At 43.9% G+C, this 16,253-nt stretch overlaps 1 protein-coding gene across 1 annotated transcript in view; it reads left to right on the top strand.

Moving 5' to 3' along the window:
• LOC307104478 (low-density lipoprotein receptor-related protein 2-like) overlaps positions 1 to 8,614 on the top strand; it is a gene marked incomplete at both ends in the record, with an annotated part of 44,743 nt that extends 36,129 nt beyond the window's left edge. Inside the window, 7 exons of the mRNA XM_079779370.1 lie at positions 177 to 726; positions 1,146 to 1,271; positions 2,387 to 2,501; positions 3,954 to 4,186; positions 5,633 to 6,104; positions 7,654 to 7,762; positions 8,585 to 8,614. Of these exons, the coding sequence (XP_079635496.1) occupies positions 177 to 726; positions 1,146 to 1,271; positions 2,387 to 2,501; positions 3,954 to 4,186; positions 5,633 to 6,104; positions 7,654 to 7,762; positions 8,585 to 8,614 (1,635 nt within the window). The remainder of the gene's footprint in view (positions 1 to 176; positions 727 to 1,145; positions 1,272 to 2,386; positions 2,502 to 3,953; positions 4,187 to 5,632; positions 6,105 to 7,653; positions 7,763 to 8,584) is intronic.
• Positions 8,615 to 16,253: the final 7,639 nt, after the last annotated feature.

Genomic DNA, 16,253 nt, shown 5'->3' with positions numbered 1-16,253 from the left:
CAAGGAATTTAAAGTGCTTGAAGCTCCAGGAAATAACTGCTGTCTGCTTTTAGAAAATAGAATATTTGAAAATATGAATTTAAGTATTTAATATGAATTTAACATTAATACAAAATCCAGGTAACGAATTAGACTAGACTCAACTGGTACCATCCACTTAACTTTTTCCCCCATAGATTTATCTGAAAAATCTAGGAGCTTTATTAGGACAAGCAACTTTACCAGAACATAGGGTACTTCCCTTTACCAATATGAACCAGCTGGCATCAGTGGACTACCTTGTCCAGGAAAAGACACTCTACCTTTCAGAGTTGGATAATGGTGAAATCAGGCTACTGAGGCTCAAAGAATCTGGAAAGCTTTCTTGGAGGAAAATCTTATCTGTGAAGGGGACAATAATCGACCTTGCTGTGGACTGGTTGAGTGGAAACATATATTGGATTGACAGTGAAAACCCGCATATCAATGTAGCTTCATCCAAAGGCCAGTATTCCACTGTCTTGTTCAGCGACAATCTGTCCCACCCAACCTGTGTTGCGCTCCATCCACCCACTGCAATCATGTGTTTTGTGGATCTGGGTTCCCAGGATGGTGGTGGACGTAGTTCCAGCATCGACTGTGCCTCCATGGATGGCATCGGGAGGAAGGTGCTGTGGCAGAAATCCCAGGTCCCAGTGGGCCTGACCTTTTCAGATTCAGGGACCCGAGTATACTGGGCTGATTCTGGTAAGTAATGATTACCTTCACCCTAAGTGGGAGTTTAAGGGACCTTGGCCAGAGTAAAGCAGAAATGTTCAGTGTTCTGGTCTTCAGGCACAACTTCAAATAGCTTTTAGGTCTGAGTTTATATTTTCTGTACCACTTTCTAAACAAATACAATCATTCCCCATCCTGAGTTGCATATAACAGCCCACAGTCATGCAATAGCCCCTTTGTGAAGGCATAAAATTGAGAACTTAAAAAATATGCATGAGCAAATATTTGTGTATTATTGTTAGAGTAGAATGAATGAATGAAGAATTGACCTTCAGCGAATGAATGAAGAGAGTCTCCTCCTGGAGAGGAGGCAAGACAAGATGTAAAGAGTTGAAGGAGAGAGCACAGCTGTTTGGGCTAAATAAAATAAATCGAACCTCTCTTTCTAGGGAGAGGACTCATAGAAAGTATTCAACAAGATGGCTCTAGATACAGAGTAGACCGCAGAGGAATTCAGGGCCTTAACCTCTTTACATATGGCCAAAACATGATGTTCTGGACAACAATTGATGATGGTAGGTCTTAATTCTGTATCTGATTGTCTTTGTGATCTGAATTTACTCCTGGATATCTAAAGCGAATCTGCTACTGCTTAGGACTGATCTCTGCTGGTGTCCTTCTTTTGGAAGAATAGCCGAACAACATCCCTAACATAACATGTATGTGTAACAGTGATTCTGTGACTTGAGGGAGCTTTAACTTTTTTTGGTTATTCTTTGTGTAGTCCAGTTCTGCCTGAGATTTCTGGCACTTATATGAGGCTCTCTGCTTTGGCGGCCACCTGTTACGGTAGAGAGAGAACTGGACCAGAAAATGGAACTAGGTTGTATAACTGCTCCGTCAGTTAGTAGCTAGTAGCTATAACACCTTACCTGTAAAATGAAGACAGTACCTGTTTCAGTTGACTAAATACACATGAAAATACTAGGTGATATATAGAACATCTTACACTTGCAAGGTATTTCTAGTATATTCAGAGAGATTGTCGTAAATCATAGTGCTCTAATATATTACTTCTGGCTGGAATATAGGTTTGCTAATATAGGTTTCCACATAAACTGTGGAAAATGCACAGTTTATGTGTTTAAAATAATGTGTCTCTTTATATTTTCCAATTCTGGTCCGTTGACCAGTTGGGCTGGCCACATCAGAATTTCAAAGACAAATGGTCAGATCCTACCCCAGAGATGTTAATTTATCAGGTATGCGAGAAGACCTTGCATTCTATTTTAAGATTCCCCTGGTGACTCTTGTTGCAGAGAAGCCATTTTCAGAAATGTTCTAGAACAATGTTTAAAATCATTATCCATCAATTGCATGGGCTGCATCTAAGTATCATATATCCTAATTTCCTGTCTTTAGATATCTGGGCATATATGAATGTTCTCAACATAGCTTATTAATACCTGATTTTATTTTGGAGAAAGGCATAGAATGTTTTTTATTTATCTGAATTTTCTTCCCAGAAACATGATTTAAAAAAATACATACCTCTTCTGTAAAGCTGTTGTTACTCAACTGGAGTTTATGCAAACAAGTGACAGTTTTCACATTGAGCAATATTCTTTGCCCAGAAAGTTGTCTTAAAATTTCACTTTTGTTAAGGATTGTTCACTGGCTTTTGTTTCAGCCCAAATCACTAAAGTTTGGTACAGCAAGGCAGAACTTGCAGAAAACCGGTGGTTCCAAGTAGACCTGAAGATTGTGGATTTAAAAGTTTACAGTAAACTTTCTCAACAGGGTAAGTGACTGCAATGATTACAACAGCACTGAAGTCTACTGAATTTCCCCATGGAGGGGATGCTCCCTCCTACATTATCACCTTGAAATATCTTCGAATTTTTCATTAAAATATTTCTCTGGCAAATTCCTATAGAAATACATAATTCGCTTATCTTTATGCAGTTATATACTGTCTGGTTATGGCATATAGCTAGTTCAGTTACTTATCTAGGATACATAGTAGTGGTAAGTGTATTGGACTGGAGTTTGGTACACTTGGGTTCTATTTTCAGTTCTATTATTGTAGATTAATGACAACTATGGCATAATAAAAATAACCCTTTTAGCTCTAAAGTAGAGGGTGTTTTCATTCTACTCATTGTCATTTGTATCTACTTTGATGTCAACTAATCCTTGAAATATCAACTGGTGGTGGTGCTCAGATGTTTTTCTCCACCTTTCTTATGGACAGAAATGGAGTGCCTGCCTGAATTTTTGGGGAGGATGATGATGGGCTTAGTTGAAGTAGTAAGAGGAATTAATCTGTTCCTAGTGGAGATTAACCCCAACAATGTGAGCTCAAATAGTTCATCATACCTACTAGTACCGTGGATGATTGATATACATATTAGTCTTCAGAGAATGCTGCCCCACTGCTTTGTTTTCTAAAGCTAACCTTTCTGGCCGCTATTAGTCATGCTTAAACTCTAAAGTCTTGGCTTTGCAGGATGAACCTTTTAGAATTCTTCAGTGTGATAAATGGTCACATCATAAAAGTGATGATAATCTGTTGCTTAATTCTGAGAACCAGAAGGAGGGTCTCTGTCACCCTTAAAGTAGGTTTTATCTAGACTACATGCATACCTATTCCACAATTCCTGGAATATCTTAAAAGGTAAAACCTCATGTCTAGATATAAGATATAAGCTTTGAAGAATTATGGGACGCTATAAATGGCTGACTTAATCAGACTCTTCTCTCTCTCTCTCTCTCTCTCTCTCTCTCTCTCTCTCTCTCTCTCTTTCTCTCTCTCTCCCCTCCCCAATCCCCCTACACCCTCTAGCAACCACCAATCTGTTCTCTATTATTCTTAGAGGGATCATAGAAACCATAGCCCCCATATTTTCACCTAAAGAGGGCTTTATTTGTAAGACCCTTCTAGCTCCGATCTTGGGTGCTTGGTGTGAGGGAAGAAGAGAAGTCACAATGGGGTTTTGAATGAATCAGAGTTTACCTCAATTTTTCTTAAGCCCATCTGTTGTCTGAACTCGTAGGTTTCTAGAGCCATTCTTATCCATGAAGAAGAATCACCAATCACTTGGTACATAGTTGACTAAAAGAAATTAAATTGATGAGATGTCTCCTGTGGGGAAAATATCTGGATCCTATAACTCTGATAGTCTATTTGCAGAAGATCCTTCTGGAAAAATAAATCTAAATCAATATATTTTGGGGGCTTGGGGATCCACAGGTAGTAACAGCTGCTCAAAAGACAATGGAGGATGTAGCCACATTTGTTTACCAAACCCTGAAGGACAGACATGTAAATGTTCCAGTGGCTACTATTTGGCTGACACAAACAGATGTATTGAAGCTATCCAATGCTCTGTGCCATTACAAGCCTGTAAGGATGGTCAGAAATGCATTTCCATGGATCAAGTGTGTGATGGTCGTGCTGACTGTCTGGATGCATCTGACGAAATGGGCTGTGAGTAGCTCCTATTCATCACCATGACTGGCTTACTTTTAGTAATATCTAATTCCTCAATATTCCTTAGGCTTTTATTCTCTAAACTAGATGCCCGATGCACGAAGATTCGTGCAAGAATGGGCCTTCCTTCCCCTGGCTGCCGGCATCACCTTAGCTCCAGCTGGAGCCACCTTTCTGCCTTCACTCTGGCCCAGAGCCACCTTTCCGCCTTCCTAGAGCGGCTGGGGTGGTGTGGAATGCCTGTGTTGTTGCCATGGTGATGATGCAAGTGTCCTGCCCCTCCCCTGGCCACTCAGCGCCTGTGTATGCAAATCAACCCACCATCTTTTTTGGTTAATTTGCATACTCACTCCTGATTGGCTTGTGGGCATCATGAAGGTACGGTCAATTTGCATCTTTCTCTTTTATTAGTGTAGATTATTACCGCATTATCACTGTACACTCTTTAAACTGAACAATAGGATACTTCCGATAGGGCAATTGGATATAGATTTGAACCTCTTGTGAAAAGCTGATGTGCCTCTGTACTGATTTTAGAACAGGTAATGTGATAGTGAGCTCCGAAGGGCTAGACTGTATGTTGCCTGAAAGAACACTCATTTAACCTAGATTTGACTCAGTACATTTTTGATCAATCACTTGGTAAGCATAGCCCAGGGGAAGTTGGTTAGGCAAACTATTTGTCTTGTCTTGTTTCCCCCTTTTTGTGGAAATAGCACTTTCTACCTCACAGAGGTGTTAAGGAATACAAGAGAATGTGTATAAAGCTGCCATACTAGTACTTTAATGATGACCATGAATGGCTGTTATAGAAATACTGTGCCAAATAGTGCCTTCATGGAACAGCCTTTTCACGGCCAGTCATCTGAGCAGCTATATCTAATTCTGCTTGTAACTGCCGTCCTCCAATTCTATAGCTCCAGCTCCAGTGATATCCAGTGATAAGCTATAAAATTGAAGAGGCAGTGGGCTTGGTACTGAAACTGGTCATAACTAGTAAAGACAAATATTTGGAAAATGAATCTTACAGGGAACAGTTCTCATTACTTCTCAATTTAAATTCTCATCTTCTAAAACCCGACTGGCTGGAAGAAAATTATTACCCCTTATCACTTCTTTTAACTAGGAAAGACAATGGATTTTCCAAGAATTGATTCTATGGTCTTGCCAATGAGGGTGGTTTTGCTGAAAGCCCTGTGTAGGCAGTGACTCTGGGTGGGGAGTGTCAATGAGTGAGACGTTTATCACCCTCATCACCTGGTTTTAAAGCTAAACCAGAAATCTAATAGATTTTTTTATTTGGCCCAAAGTAATAGTAGTGATTTATGATTTTATAAATTCAACCGTATCTGGTTTAGTCCTTTAGAATTCTTGTTCTTCTGAAATATTTCTTAACAGACAAATATGTGTATATACCCATACTCCTACCTACTGTTTTTGTAGGTACCTATCCAGATAAAACCCATTCAACACTTGGAAAGCTAGAGGCTGGAAAAAGGGTGACTCCTAAAGCTGCCCAAACTCTCCAGGCTACCAAGCCCACCAACGCTAGATATCTGGGTCCGGAGGGGACGAATTATCCTGTCAGAAAAACACTGATCCCCTCGATTCCTGATAGAGAAAGCAAGACCTCAGAAACCAACGAAAGAGGGAAGCTTGTTCAGCCCAAGGACTCACAGGGGGCAAAACATCTGCCCTGTAGCAGCGACTTCTGTAATGGGAGGGGAACCTGCACAATGGAAGGAGAGCTGAGAAAATGCAGCTGTCCCGTGGAATATGGTGGAGACTTCTGTGAAGAAGCAGCGCATGGACCTGGCCCGGGCTACATCGCCCTCAGCTTAACCATCACCTTATCAGTTGTTCTGGTAGCCCTGGGAGCATTTGTGTATTTCAGGAAAGAACGTGAACTAAAAAGGTGAGCAGCTCTTAATGTCCTGATGGGAGAGTTTTATTCCAAAGAAGTCACTTCTAAAATAAGATTAATGGGGTTGGAGGTAGGAGTCCACTCCAGAAATTTGTCCTCTGAGAAAGGCTTGAGGTGATGAAGCAGCCTCCTCTGTTGGATGACCTGAAAAAAATAATAATTGGGACAATCTTCTTGAGTGATTTCTGGGGCAGATAAATCTGCCTCAACAGTTGTCAGTGGCACAATCTCAGGGATGAAGTGAAGAGATTCCCCACCAATAAGGCAGAGCTGGTGCCAATGATTGTTCGGAGGAAGAATTTGTTAGGAGATGTGTATTAGTTTGCTCGGGCTGCTATAACAAATACCACAGAGTGGGGGTATTAAACAACAGAAATGTGTTTTCTCACAGTTTCGGAGGCTAGAAGTCTGGAATCAATGGCTCAGTGGGGTTGGTTTCTTCTGAGGCTGAGGGCTGGTTTCTCCTTGAATTGTAGATGCAGGCTGCTGTGTGTCCGCCATGGTCTTTCCTCTGTGCATGTCTGTGTCCTGATCTCCTCTTCTTGGACACCAGACATATTAGATTAGGGCCCAAACTAATGACCTCCTTTTAACATAATTACTTCTTTAAAGACTCTTCTTTGCAAATATGACTACATTCTAAGGTAATGGAGTTTATGACTTTGCCATATGAATTTGGAAGAGACACCGCTCATCCCATAACAGGAGGTGAAGCAAAGAAACTCAGGAAAGATTTAAAGCAAAAACATTGTTTTGTCAAAGAGCTAGAGAATCACTGGATTAAAGAAACAAACAAGAATAACAAAAATCACGATTTAAATGGACACAGACACTTGGGCGGTGGGGGCTTGCCCGAGGTGGGAATGGCTGGGGGTGGGGGTGGGGGTCAATTGGGATAAAAGAAGACATATGTAAAACTTTAGACAATAAAAAAAAATCACGATTTAGAGTAGGAATGATGGTAAAATAAGGTTCAGAGTAGGGAGCTATAGTAACTGAAGAAACTGATTAGATAAGTAGACATTAAACAGCCTATGTATCAAGGAATATAGAGATGACAAAAGTTGTAAAAGTTACATCTCTGTCCAGCCTTCACATTACAGACTGAAGAAAAGGCCAGGAGAAGCGATTTGCTTTTGCCCAAGGTAGCACTGGTTAGTTAATAGCTAAGTGGTTACTATTAAAATGACTGAGATCCTACCATTGGGGTCTGATTGTCACCACATTAACTTGTCGCTTGTGTCCAGGTGCCACTTACCTGTCCTTGGATTCAGTACCCATTGACTCCCTTTACCTCGTTCCCCTCAACTGAGTCGATGTATCATTTCAGAAGTTAAATGGATGCCTAGTAACAAATAATAATTGACTCAAGAGTTGCCCATTCTAGGTTGTTTGTGTTGCTAAAGAGACAATTAAAACTGCATAGTTCCTTAAAACATGACCTTGACTAGGGCACAAGTTGGCCCTTTCTAAACATTTGCCAATTCCATCTTACTATCTCAAGGAACAACTCTTTTGACTTTGTTTCTTTGATGTCTAGAAATAGTACAGCCTCATCAAGAAATTTGACCAGCCGTCAAGAACATGACCAAGAAGAAGAGAATCTAATGAGCAGTGAGACTTTTGTCAATGAAGCCTATGATGAACAGGTATGCCTGGACGTGTCTTTGATTCTTGAGAGGTAGTTACAGAATGACCCTTCTGAAGATCCTAGGTGGATGAAAGGAGGCAGTGTTAACTAGAGAAAGATGCGATTATGTATATCAAATGAATGGTCAGGAATTCTTTTGTCTTTAGATTCTGTTCTATCTTTAGTTATTCAAACCGGAGTGAAACTTGCATGAAATAGTAATCAAGAAATTCAGCTTTTGCCCTAGCCAGTTTGACTCAATGATTAGAGTGTGGGCCGGTGGACCGAAGAATCACAAGTTTGATTTCCAGTCAAGGGCACATATCTCAGTTGTAGGCTTGATCCCTGGGCCTGGTCAGAACACATGTAGGAGGAAACCAATCGATGTATCTCTCTCACATCAATGCCTCTCTCTCTCTCTCTCTCTCTCTCTCTCTCTCTCTCTCTCTCTCTCACTTTTTCTCTCTTTCTTTCCTCCTCTTCCTCTTCTCTCCCTTCCCACTCTTTCTAAAAAATATATATATATATATATATATATATATATATATATATATATATATATCAATGGGAAAATATATTCAGGTAAGGATTTTAAAAAAATAATTAAATAAATAGATTGTGTTTTAAAAAATTAAAAAGAAAAAGAACTTCAGCTTTTGGTGGACTTCCACAAGGAGTTCAGTCCTGTTGTGGGGTGGGCTGTGGGACGTTATCAGCGTTAGTTGGAATTACTCCTGAAATTTATAGCTCCCTGTGATTTCTTCCAACTTCTGTATAGCTCAACCATCTCTTTGTTTTTACGTAGCACATATTCTCTAATTTGAACTCTCTTTTCTTACAGGAATTGTTGACCTCTTTGCAAACTGATTAATCTGATTTTTTTAAAAAAAGGAGCGGAAACATCTCAATAAAAACTGTTTATACATTTCATTGTGTACTGTTTTAACTTCTGGAACAGTTTGAGGCCAATGGTAACTCCTTATTAAAATAACTGCTTTTTCTTTCTTTCTTTTTTTTTTTTTAAGGGCAGGAAGAGACTTTGAGAGGTGATGAATTATGTTGACTATCTTTTATTTTTAACATATTTTTATTGATTTCAGAGAGGAAGGGAGAAGGAGAGAAAGAGAAACATCAATGATGAGAGAGAATCATTGATCAGCTGCCTCCTGAACCTTTTGGGGATCAAGCCCAAAACCCGGGCATGTACCTTGACCTGAATCCAAGCCAGGACCCTTCAGTCCGCAGGCAGATACTCTATCCACTGAGCCAAACTGGCTAGGGCTAAAATAACTGCTTTTTCGATCAAAGGCAGTCATCTGGTTTTGTTAGCCGGTGTTGATTTCAGTATGATCTTCATGTTACTTAGGTCACGGCTTATCAGCAAAAACTTTCTGATCCCAGTACCCGCCCAGAACTAGTCAGGAGTTCTGGATTTGAATCTTGGCTCTGACGATAACTTTGAGCTACTTAATTTCTCTGAATTTTTTTCTCCATCTTACAAGAGGGAATGATTTATCTTAAATCTTTACCTTTTAGGGTAGAGGTCAGGTTTCTGCACTGCAGTAAATGTAAAAGGGTTAGTTCCCTACCACTCCCTCTCTCAAATTTTGTTGCAAAGTTGTACTCACTTTTTCTGGAAATTTGTAAAATCTGCATTTTTCTTATGCTTCCATATGATTCTAAAACTAAGTACAGGTGAACTACTTTTTAGACGTAGGAACTCAGATTAATGATTTGTCTGACTTTGAAGTGAAGTGGGTGGATACTGCGGGCGCAACATATGGAGTTACAGGTCTGGACCAGGACTCACGTCAACTAGCTCTTGCCTGCTGGGGAACATCCAGATGCTCCTTAGATCCCACGTCCCTCTGACAGCTTGTACCTCAGCTTGTCTTCCGGGATCTATTCTATTCACACCCCACATAAGGAATCAGGGACATTGACTGTGATAGGAGACAGGCAACCAAGCAGGAGTATGGTGTGAAATTCGGTAGGAGCAACCTTGGGCAAATCACTTCATCATGAAACTGTTTTCCCAGCGATTAAAATGGGATGAACAGAACCTACATCAGGCCAACTGGGCATCGAAAGAAAATGCCTGTACGCTTAGCATAGTACCTGAGTCTGATAACATGAGTCCCAGTGATTATAAACACAACTTGACTTGGAAGACTTTTCTTGCTTGGATCTTGTCTAGACTACTCATATTTAGTTTCTTGCAGAATGAGTCTAATGGGACTTCCAAGCCTAAAGAGAAGTCCTAGGCTTATGACTGAGGGTGTAGTACATAAAATAAATGGTGCTTTGCAACCACGTGTAAAAATCTCCCAGTAGGAATCAACCTGACCTGAAGGACAAATTTTGGGGCTCCACCTTCCTGGAGGCTGGGAGATGCAGCAGCAGCATTAAGTTCCCTCAGGGGCTCAGCTATCTATGAGAGAAACCATTTCAGCACCATCGTTCCTTCCACCCCTTCTCACCCACAGGGTGAGTCTTAGGTGTATCTTGCTACCCCCTCCCAAGAGCCATCCTCACTGCCAAGATTGCCCTTGGCAGGGCTGTGCCTCTCTCTGTGCAAAACTGCATAGAAATGACAGAAAAGAATCCAAGCCAAAGGCACATGTGAATGATGTACAACGGTATTTCCACTTTCTGGACACGCTTAAGCAGCTGCCGATGTCCCCCTTACTAGTAGCCCTTGAGCTCCACCAGACTTCCAGGCCTTTTGTTTGTCTCACTAGCTCAGCCTACTTTCACATTCCAATTCCTCTCAGCCCCACCCATCCAGTCTGCAAGCCCCAGCCCCGTTTCCTATTTTGCCCCAGAAACAACCCCCATTCCTGTTCCTGGGAAAAAGAAAGCGGACTGCAGCCGAATCTTCTAGTAGGTTATGTGTGTAGCCTTCTCACCTGCTGCTTTTTTATATCTTTTTCTATTGTTGGTTTCTTATGAATGTTTGCCTAAGTTTCACCCTACCTAAATCTGCGTAACACACCCTGTTATGCTTTCCTTATTCAAGAATTTACAAAACATACCGAATGTTCTTTTCACGGGAAGGACTTACTTTCATAAATGGATACTTAAGTTTTGTGTGTTTTTTTTGTTGTTAATCCTCACCAGAGGATATTTTTTCCATTGATTTTTGTTTGTTTTTTTAGAGAGAGTGGAAAGGAGGGGGAGAGACAAAGAGAGAAACATTGATGTGAGAGTGACACATCGATTGGTTGCCTCTCACACGCACTCTGATGGGGTGAGGGATCAAGCTTGCAACTGAGGTATGTAGGTATGTACCTTTGATTAGAATTGAACCCGTGACCCTTCAGTCTGCAGGCTGACACTCTAACCACTGAGCAAAACTGGCTAGGGTGGATACTTAAGATTTTATATCTAACTATAGAATCCATGCAATGGTGGGGTCCCTCCGCCTGGCCTGCTCCCTCTCGCAATCCAGGACCCCTCAGGGAATGTCAGACTGCTGGTTTTGGCCCAATCCCCACAGGCCAGGTCAAGGGACCCCACCGGTGCAGGAATCCATGCACCAGGCTTCCAGTATGCATATAAGGTCCTTGGTTAATCTCCTCCTACCCTCCCCCTCCCCCTTTCCCTCTGAGATTCATCAGTCTGTTCCGTGTTTCCATGCCTGTGCATTGAGCATCTGCTCCCTGGTGGTGAGTGCGCGTCATAGCAGCTGGTCAAACAGTCGCTTAGGCTTTTATATAGATAGATAGATTAATAACCACCCCTATCCTTTAATTTGTAATATGTCAATTTACCTATTTGGAGCAATGACATGTTTTCAACTTATAAGAACCTTCCATTGCGATAATCCCATCTACTAAAGAGGGAATGTGCTAATTGAACCTCATGCCACAAAGATGGTTGTGCCCACAGCCAATAAGGAGGGAATATGCTAATTCACTGCTCTGCCCTCAAAGATGGTGGCGCCCACAGCCACAAAATGGTGGCGCCCAGTCCCCTCAGCCCCCCAGCTGCCCAGGGCCAACCCAAGGCACAGGCAAGCCTGGGAGGTGGCTGCCCAGCTGATGCCCAAGGTGCAGTTAAGCCTCGGATAGCGGCTGCCCAGCCACCCAGGGCCGCCCAAGGCTCAGGTAATCAGGGCCGGCTGAGGCTTGTGCTGCCGGCAGTGGCAGCAGCAGAAGTGTGATGGGGGCGTCGCCTTCCCCTGATCGCCAGGTTGCCTCCCGCCCCTGAGGGCTCCCGGACTGTGAGAGGGGGCAGGCCGGGTTGAGGGACCCCCTCCAGTACATGAATTTTCATGCACCAGGCCTCTAGTCTCTTTATAAGATGTTAATTTCTTACTTAATTTCCCTCCACCTAATGGATGGAGCAGTAAGTCTATAGCAGACATTAAACTTGGATTCCTTATAAAACCTCAGGTATGGATGATGGGAGGGTGTACGAAGGTCCTCCTATTTTAACTACTGGGAGGTTTATGAAATTCAGAGAAACCTAGAAGTAGATCATGGAGTTTGTTGCTATCAGACCAATCACTAATTTTACAGATCAATCCGTTTCCCCAGCTTTCACTGTTCACATTTCATGTTTCTCCTCTCAGCCCCATCTAATTCTTAACCTGCACTCTCAGAATATTACATTTAGACAGGCCCTCTGCTAACATCCAATCCAGTCTTCCCAGTTGTACAGGTGAGAAAACTGAAGTTCAGTGAGGGCAGGTCTTAGGCTGTTAGTGCTACCGACAGGAATTGGGCCTGGAGTGGGTCTGCCTCAGGCTGGCCTGTAGTGTGTGGGTTCTTGACTTTGTGTGGGAAAAATTTCACACTAGTCTCCCTTTTTAAATTTATTTTTAGAGCTTAAAGTGAAAGCAAATTTATTAGTGAAGCAGTGAAACCAAAGTGGCTATTCCACAGATAGAGCATCCTCGCTCCCTCTTTAATTTCTCTGCTGAGTATCTGACCACCTTCCCTAAAATATCACCCTTTTCTCCAGCCCTTGATCCTCATTTTTTATTCATGTTCCTTATACACATCTCTCACACTAGACCGTGTGAGTTCCATGAAGGTGGGGGCCTGAAATAGTTTGTTTTCCAGGGTATCTACCAAGGTGCTGACAAAATGACAGGCGCCCCACAACTTAGGAGATGAAGATCTAGGAAATAAAGAAGGCGGTGGTTGCCATAACCAGTTTGGCTCAGTGGATAGAGCGTCAGCCTGCTGACGGAAGGGTCCCAGGTTCGATTCCGGTCAAGGGCATGTACCTTGGTTGCGGGCACATCCCCAGTGGGGGGTGTGCAGGAGGCAGCTGATCGATGTTTCTAACTCTCTATCCATCTCCCTTCCTCTCTGTAAAAAATCAATAAAATAGATATTTTTTTAAAAAATAAAGAGGGCGGTGGCTGAAGCATCTTTGACAGTTCCTCCCACAGCCTCCCCAAGGGATGGACAGTGTGTGCTAAAAACCTCACCCCTCCTAAGTGAGGGCATGCAGCCAGCCAGACATGCGAACAGGTAGAACAGGCGCTGAGCTGATGCAATGTCGGCTCTACTTTCACATTCCTCCCTCCTCCAGGCATAGCTTGAGCAATCTTGAGAAGACTTCACCCATTCAATGAGAACACATACTTTGTATGCAATTAGGATTGTTAAAAATGAGTTGCGATGGCATATGATAGGTGTGAAGGGCTTGAGCAAGGTGGCTGTGCTATTTCCCATCATTGTCTCCACTGTGGTGTGGTTGCTAGGTAGCTGGTATTAACTTTAGGGTGAGTTCGACAGCAACTCCTGAGGTGCTGGCCTCCTCCAGCATCTTCAGTCTCAAACTCATCAGTTTCTGTGCTGTGGCAGAGAATGGCCCTCAGGCCCAAACCAGACCAGGCCGGACGCAGGAGTCTCTTTCCATGCCAGCTTGGATATTTTCAAGAGCAAAAAAAAAAATCTATGAGGGGGGTGGGGGCTGGAAGGGGTAAATGGGGGAAAATAAGGGGACATGTACTTTTGATAGGGGGGACCTACAACTTGATAGGTAGAGCACCTGAATTAATCTGAAAAGTAATCATATTATCTTAAATCTTAGAACACATACATTTATGTGACTAGGGGGTTAAGTTTCTTATATGTGAACGAGAGGCCCAGTGCACGAATTCATGCACAGGTGGGGTCCCTCCCCCCCCCCCGGCTAGCCCCAATAGGCCCCAATTGGGGCCAGCAGGCTGGGAGGAGGGACCACAGGAGGTTGGCTGGCCATGGGATATTGGCTGTGGGAGTGCACTGACCACCAGAGGGCAGCTCCTGCATTGAGCATCTGCCCCCTGGTGGTCAGTGCGTGTCATAGTGACCAGTCATTCGGTCGTTTGGTCGCTTAGGCTTTTATATATAGAGAATATAAAGATTAGTCAGCTCAGATAGCCATAGCAGAATATCATAAACTAGAGGTCCGATGCATGAAGATTCATGCAAGAATGGGCCTTCCTTCACCTGGCTGCTGGCACTGCCTTCACTCTGGCTGGAGCCGCCTTTCTGCCTTCCCACGCTGCCCAGAGGCCCGGAGCGGCTGGGGTGGTGCAGAATGCCTGGGTCGATTAGCATGTTACTCTTTTATTAGGTAGATTTGTTTGGCTTAAACAACAGAAATGTATTTTTTTAGTTCTGGAGGCTGGAATTTGAGGTCAGGGTACCAGCATAGCATCATCCCATACACCAGAAAGTGGTGGATTGATTGCACATGCCCAGGTTGCAGATTCAATACCCAGTCCAGTGAGTGTGGGAAACAATGGAACAATGTCTCTCTCTCACATCAGTGTTTCTCTCTCTCTCCCTTCTCTCTGAGATAAATTAAAATGAATGATAAATAAACAAATAATGTTCTATAAGTATGGTTTTAACAGGAAAGACATTAGTGAACTATGAAGTGAAAAACACGTTATAACACATATATACATCATGACCCCACTTAAAAAAATATTTATTGATTTCAGAGGAAGGGAGAGGAAGAGATAGATAAAAACATCAATGATGAGAAAGAATCATTGATCAGTTGCCTCCTGCACCCCCTGTACTGAGGATCAAGCCCGAAACCTGACCGGGAATCAAATCATGACATTCTGGTTCATAGATCGATGCTCAACCACTGAGCCCCACCAGCCAGGCCCCATTTTTATCAATACCAGGCACATGAGGTACATTGGCAAGGTATCACTCCTAGATGAAAGTCTGAAATTGCCCAAACTCCTTTGCAGCTAATAGGTTTCTGGATATGAATTTGTTTCCGCTGATTGTATGAACTTGCACAATATTTCCACGGCAGAAGTGGGGCAGAGGCATCTTCCCACAGTTTGGGCTGTTTGCTGCTGGTGTCATGTTTGCGGAGATGTGGAGGGTTTCTGCAGCGGAATCCAGGCTGTGCACAGGCAGTGGTGGCAGAGGCAGTGCCCAGTGACCTGTTTTGTGGGAGCTGGAGGGCACTTGCAGGGGTTGCAGCTGTGCCAGAGTGTCCTAGATTCAGTTGTGGCTGAGGGGCAGCTCCTCCCACTGACCAGGGAGTCTTTCCTGGGGGCCCAGCCTAATACCCACTCCTCCAGCTTTCCGATGATTTCCCAAGAACCAATTACAGGTGCTAAATTCTTTCCTGCCTAAAATAGCAAAGATCAGAAGACATTTTGGATCCTCTACTTTCAACGAAAACAATACTGCCCAGGGTCAGGTCTGAGAAGTGGGTGAGGTGTTGCGGAAGGCTCCCTTCTTTGAGTCTCAGCTTCCTCTTCTGTAGAACGGAGACCAAAGATTATCTGTTCACAGTTACTGAAGACTGTGGCATCTGTGTTTCCCAAAGATGGCCACAACATTCCCCATCCCTCCTATGGCCTTGCCACTTTCCGCCACGTCCTCTCTCTTGAAGCCAGGCTGACCTCTGACGCCCTGGTAGCCAGTATACTGATCACCTGCAGAATTCCAAGGCCAAGGCTGAAAAGGCGAGGGTCTGCAGCCCCACCCACTCCACCAGGGTTTCCAGCTCCAGCCCTGCCCACGCCGCTCTGGGGCTCTGGCTGGCGTGGGGTCTTGCCCTCCCTGCTGGCTTCCCCTCTGTCGGCTGTGCCACCCTAGCGCCTTGCTGTGCACCATGGCCTGCCTGCTGCTGCTGGGCCTCATGCCTCCTGGCTCCTGGGCGCCGCCCTGAGCTCAGCCGCCCCACTGCCCCTATTCCTGGGCTGCTCCGGCCAGGGCCAGATGCCCAGCTGCTGGGACTGCAGCAGCCACCAGGCAAGCCTCCCCACCCCATCCCTGACTTGGGCACCCTGATCCCGGGTCCACTTCCACCAAAGGAGAGCTTTTCCCGCACAACTGCCCAAGACCGAGAACCTCCAAGGTCCCTAGACCCCAAATTTCTGCTAGCCAAAGCTGTTGGCCGGCTGACCCTGTCTCCAATCAGAGTGTTGGAGGCGGATTGGGATCCAGGCTGGATGAGGATGAGGTGGGGGGTGGGAGGCTATCGGGGCCCAGATCAGACTGGTTGGCTGCCACAGTGCGCGTCATAGC

The sequence above is a fragment of the Cnephaeus nilssonii genome, assembly GCF_951640355.1.
Source record: "Cnephaeus nilssonii genome assembly, chromosome: 8".
Classification (NCBI taxonomy): domain Eukaryota; kingdom Metazoa; phylum Chordata; class Mammalia; order Chiroptera; family Vespertilionidae; genus Cnephaeus; species Cnephaeus nilssonii.
This window is presented reverse-complemented; position numbering and strand designations above follow the sequence as displayed.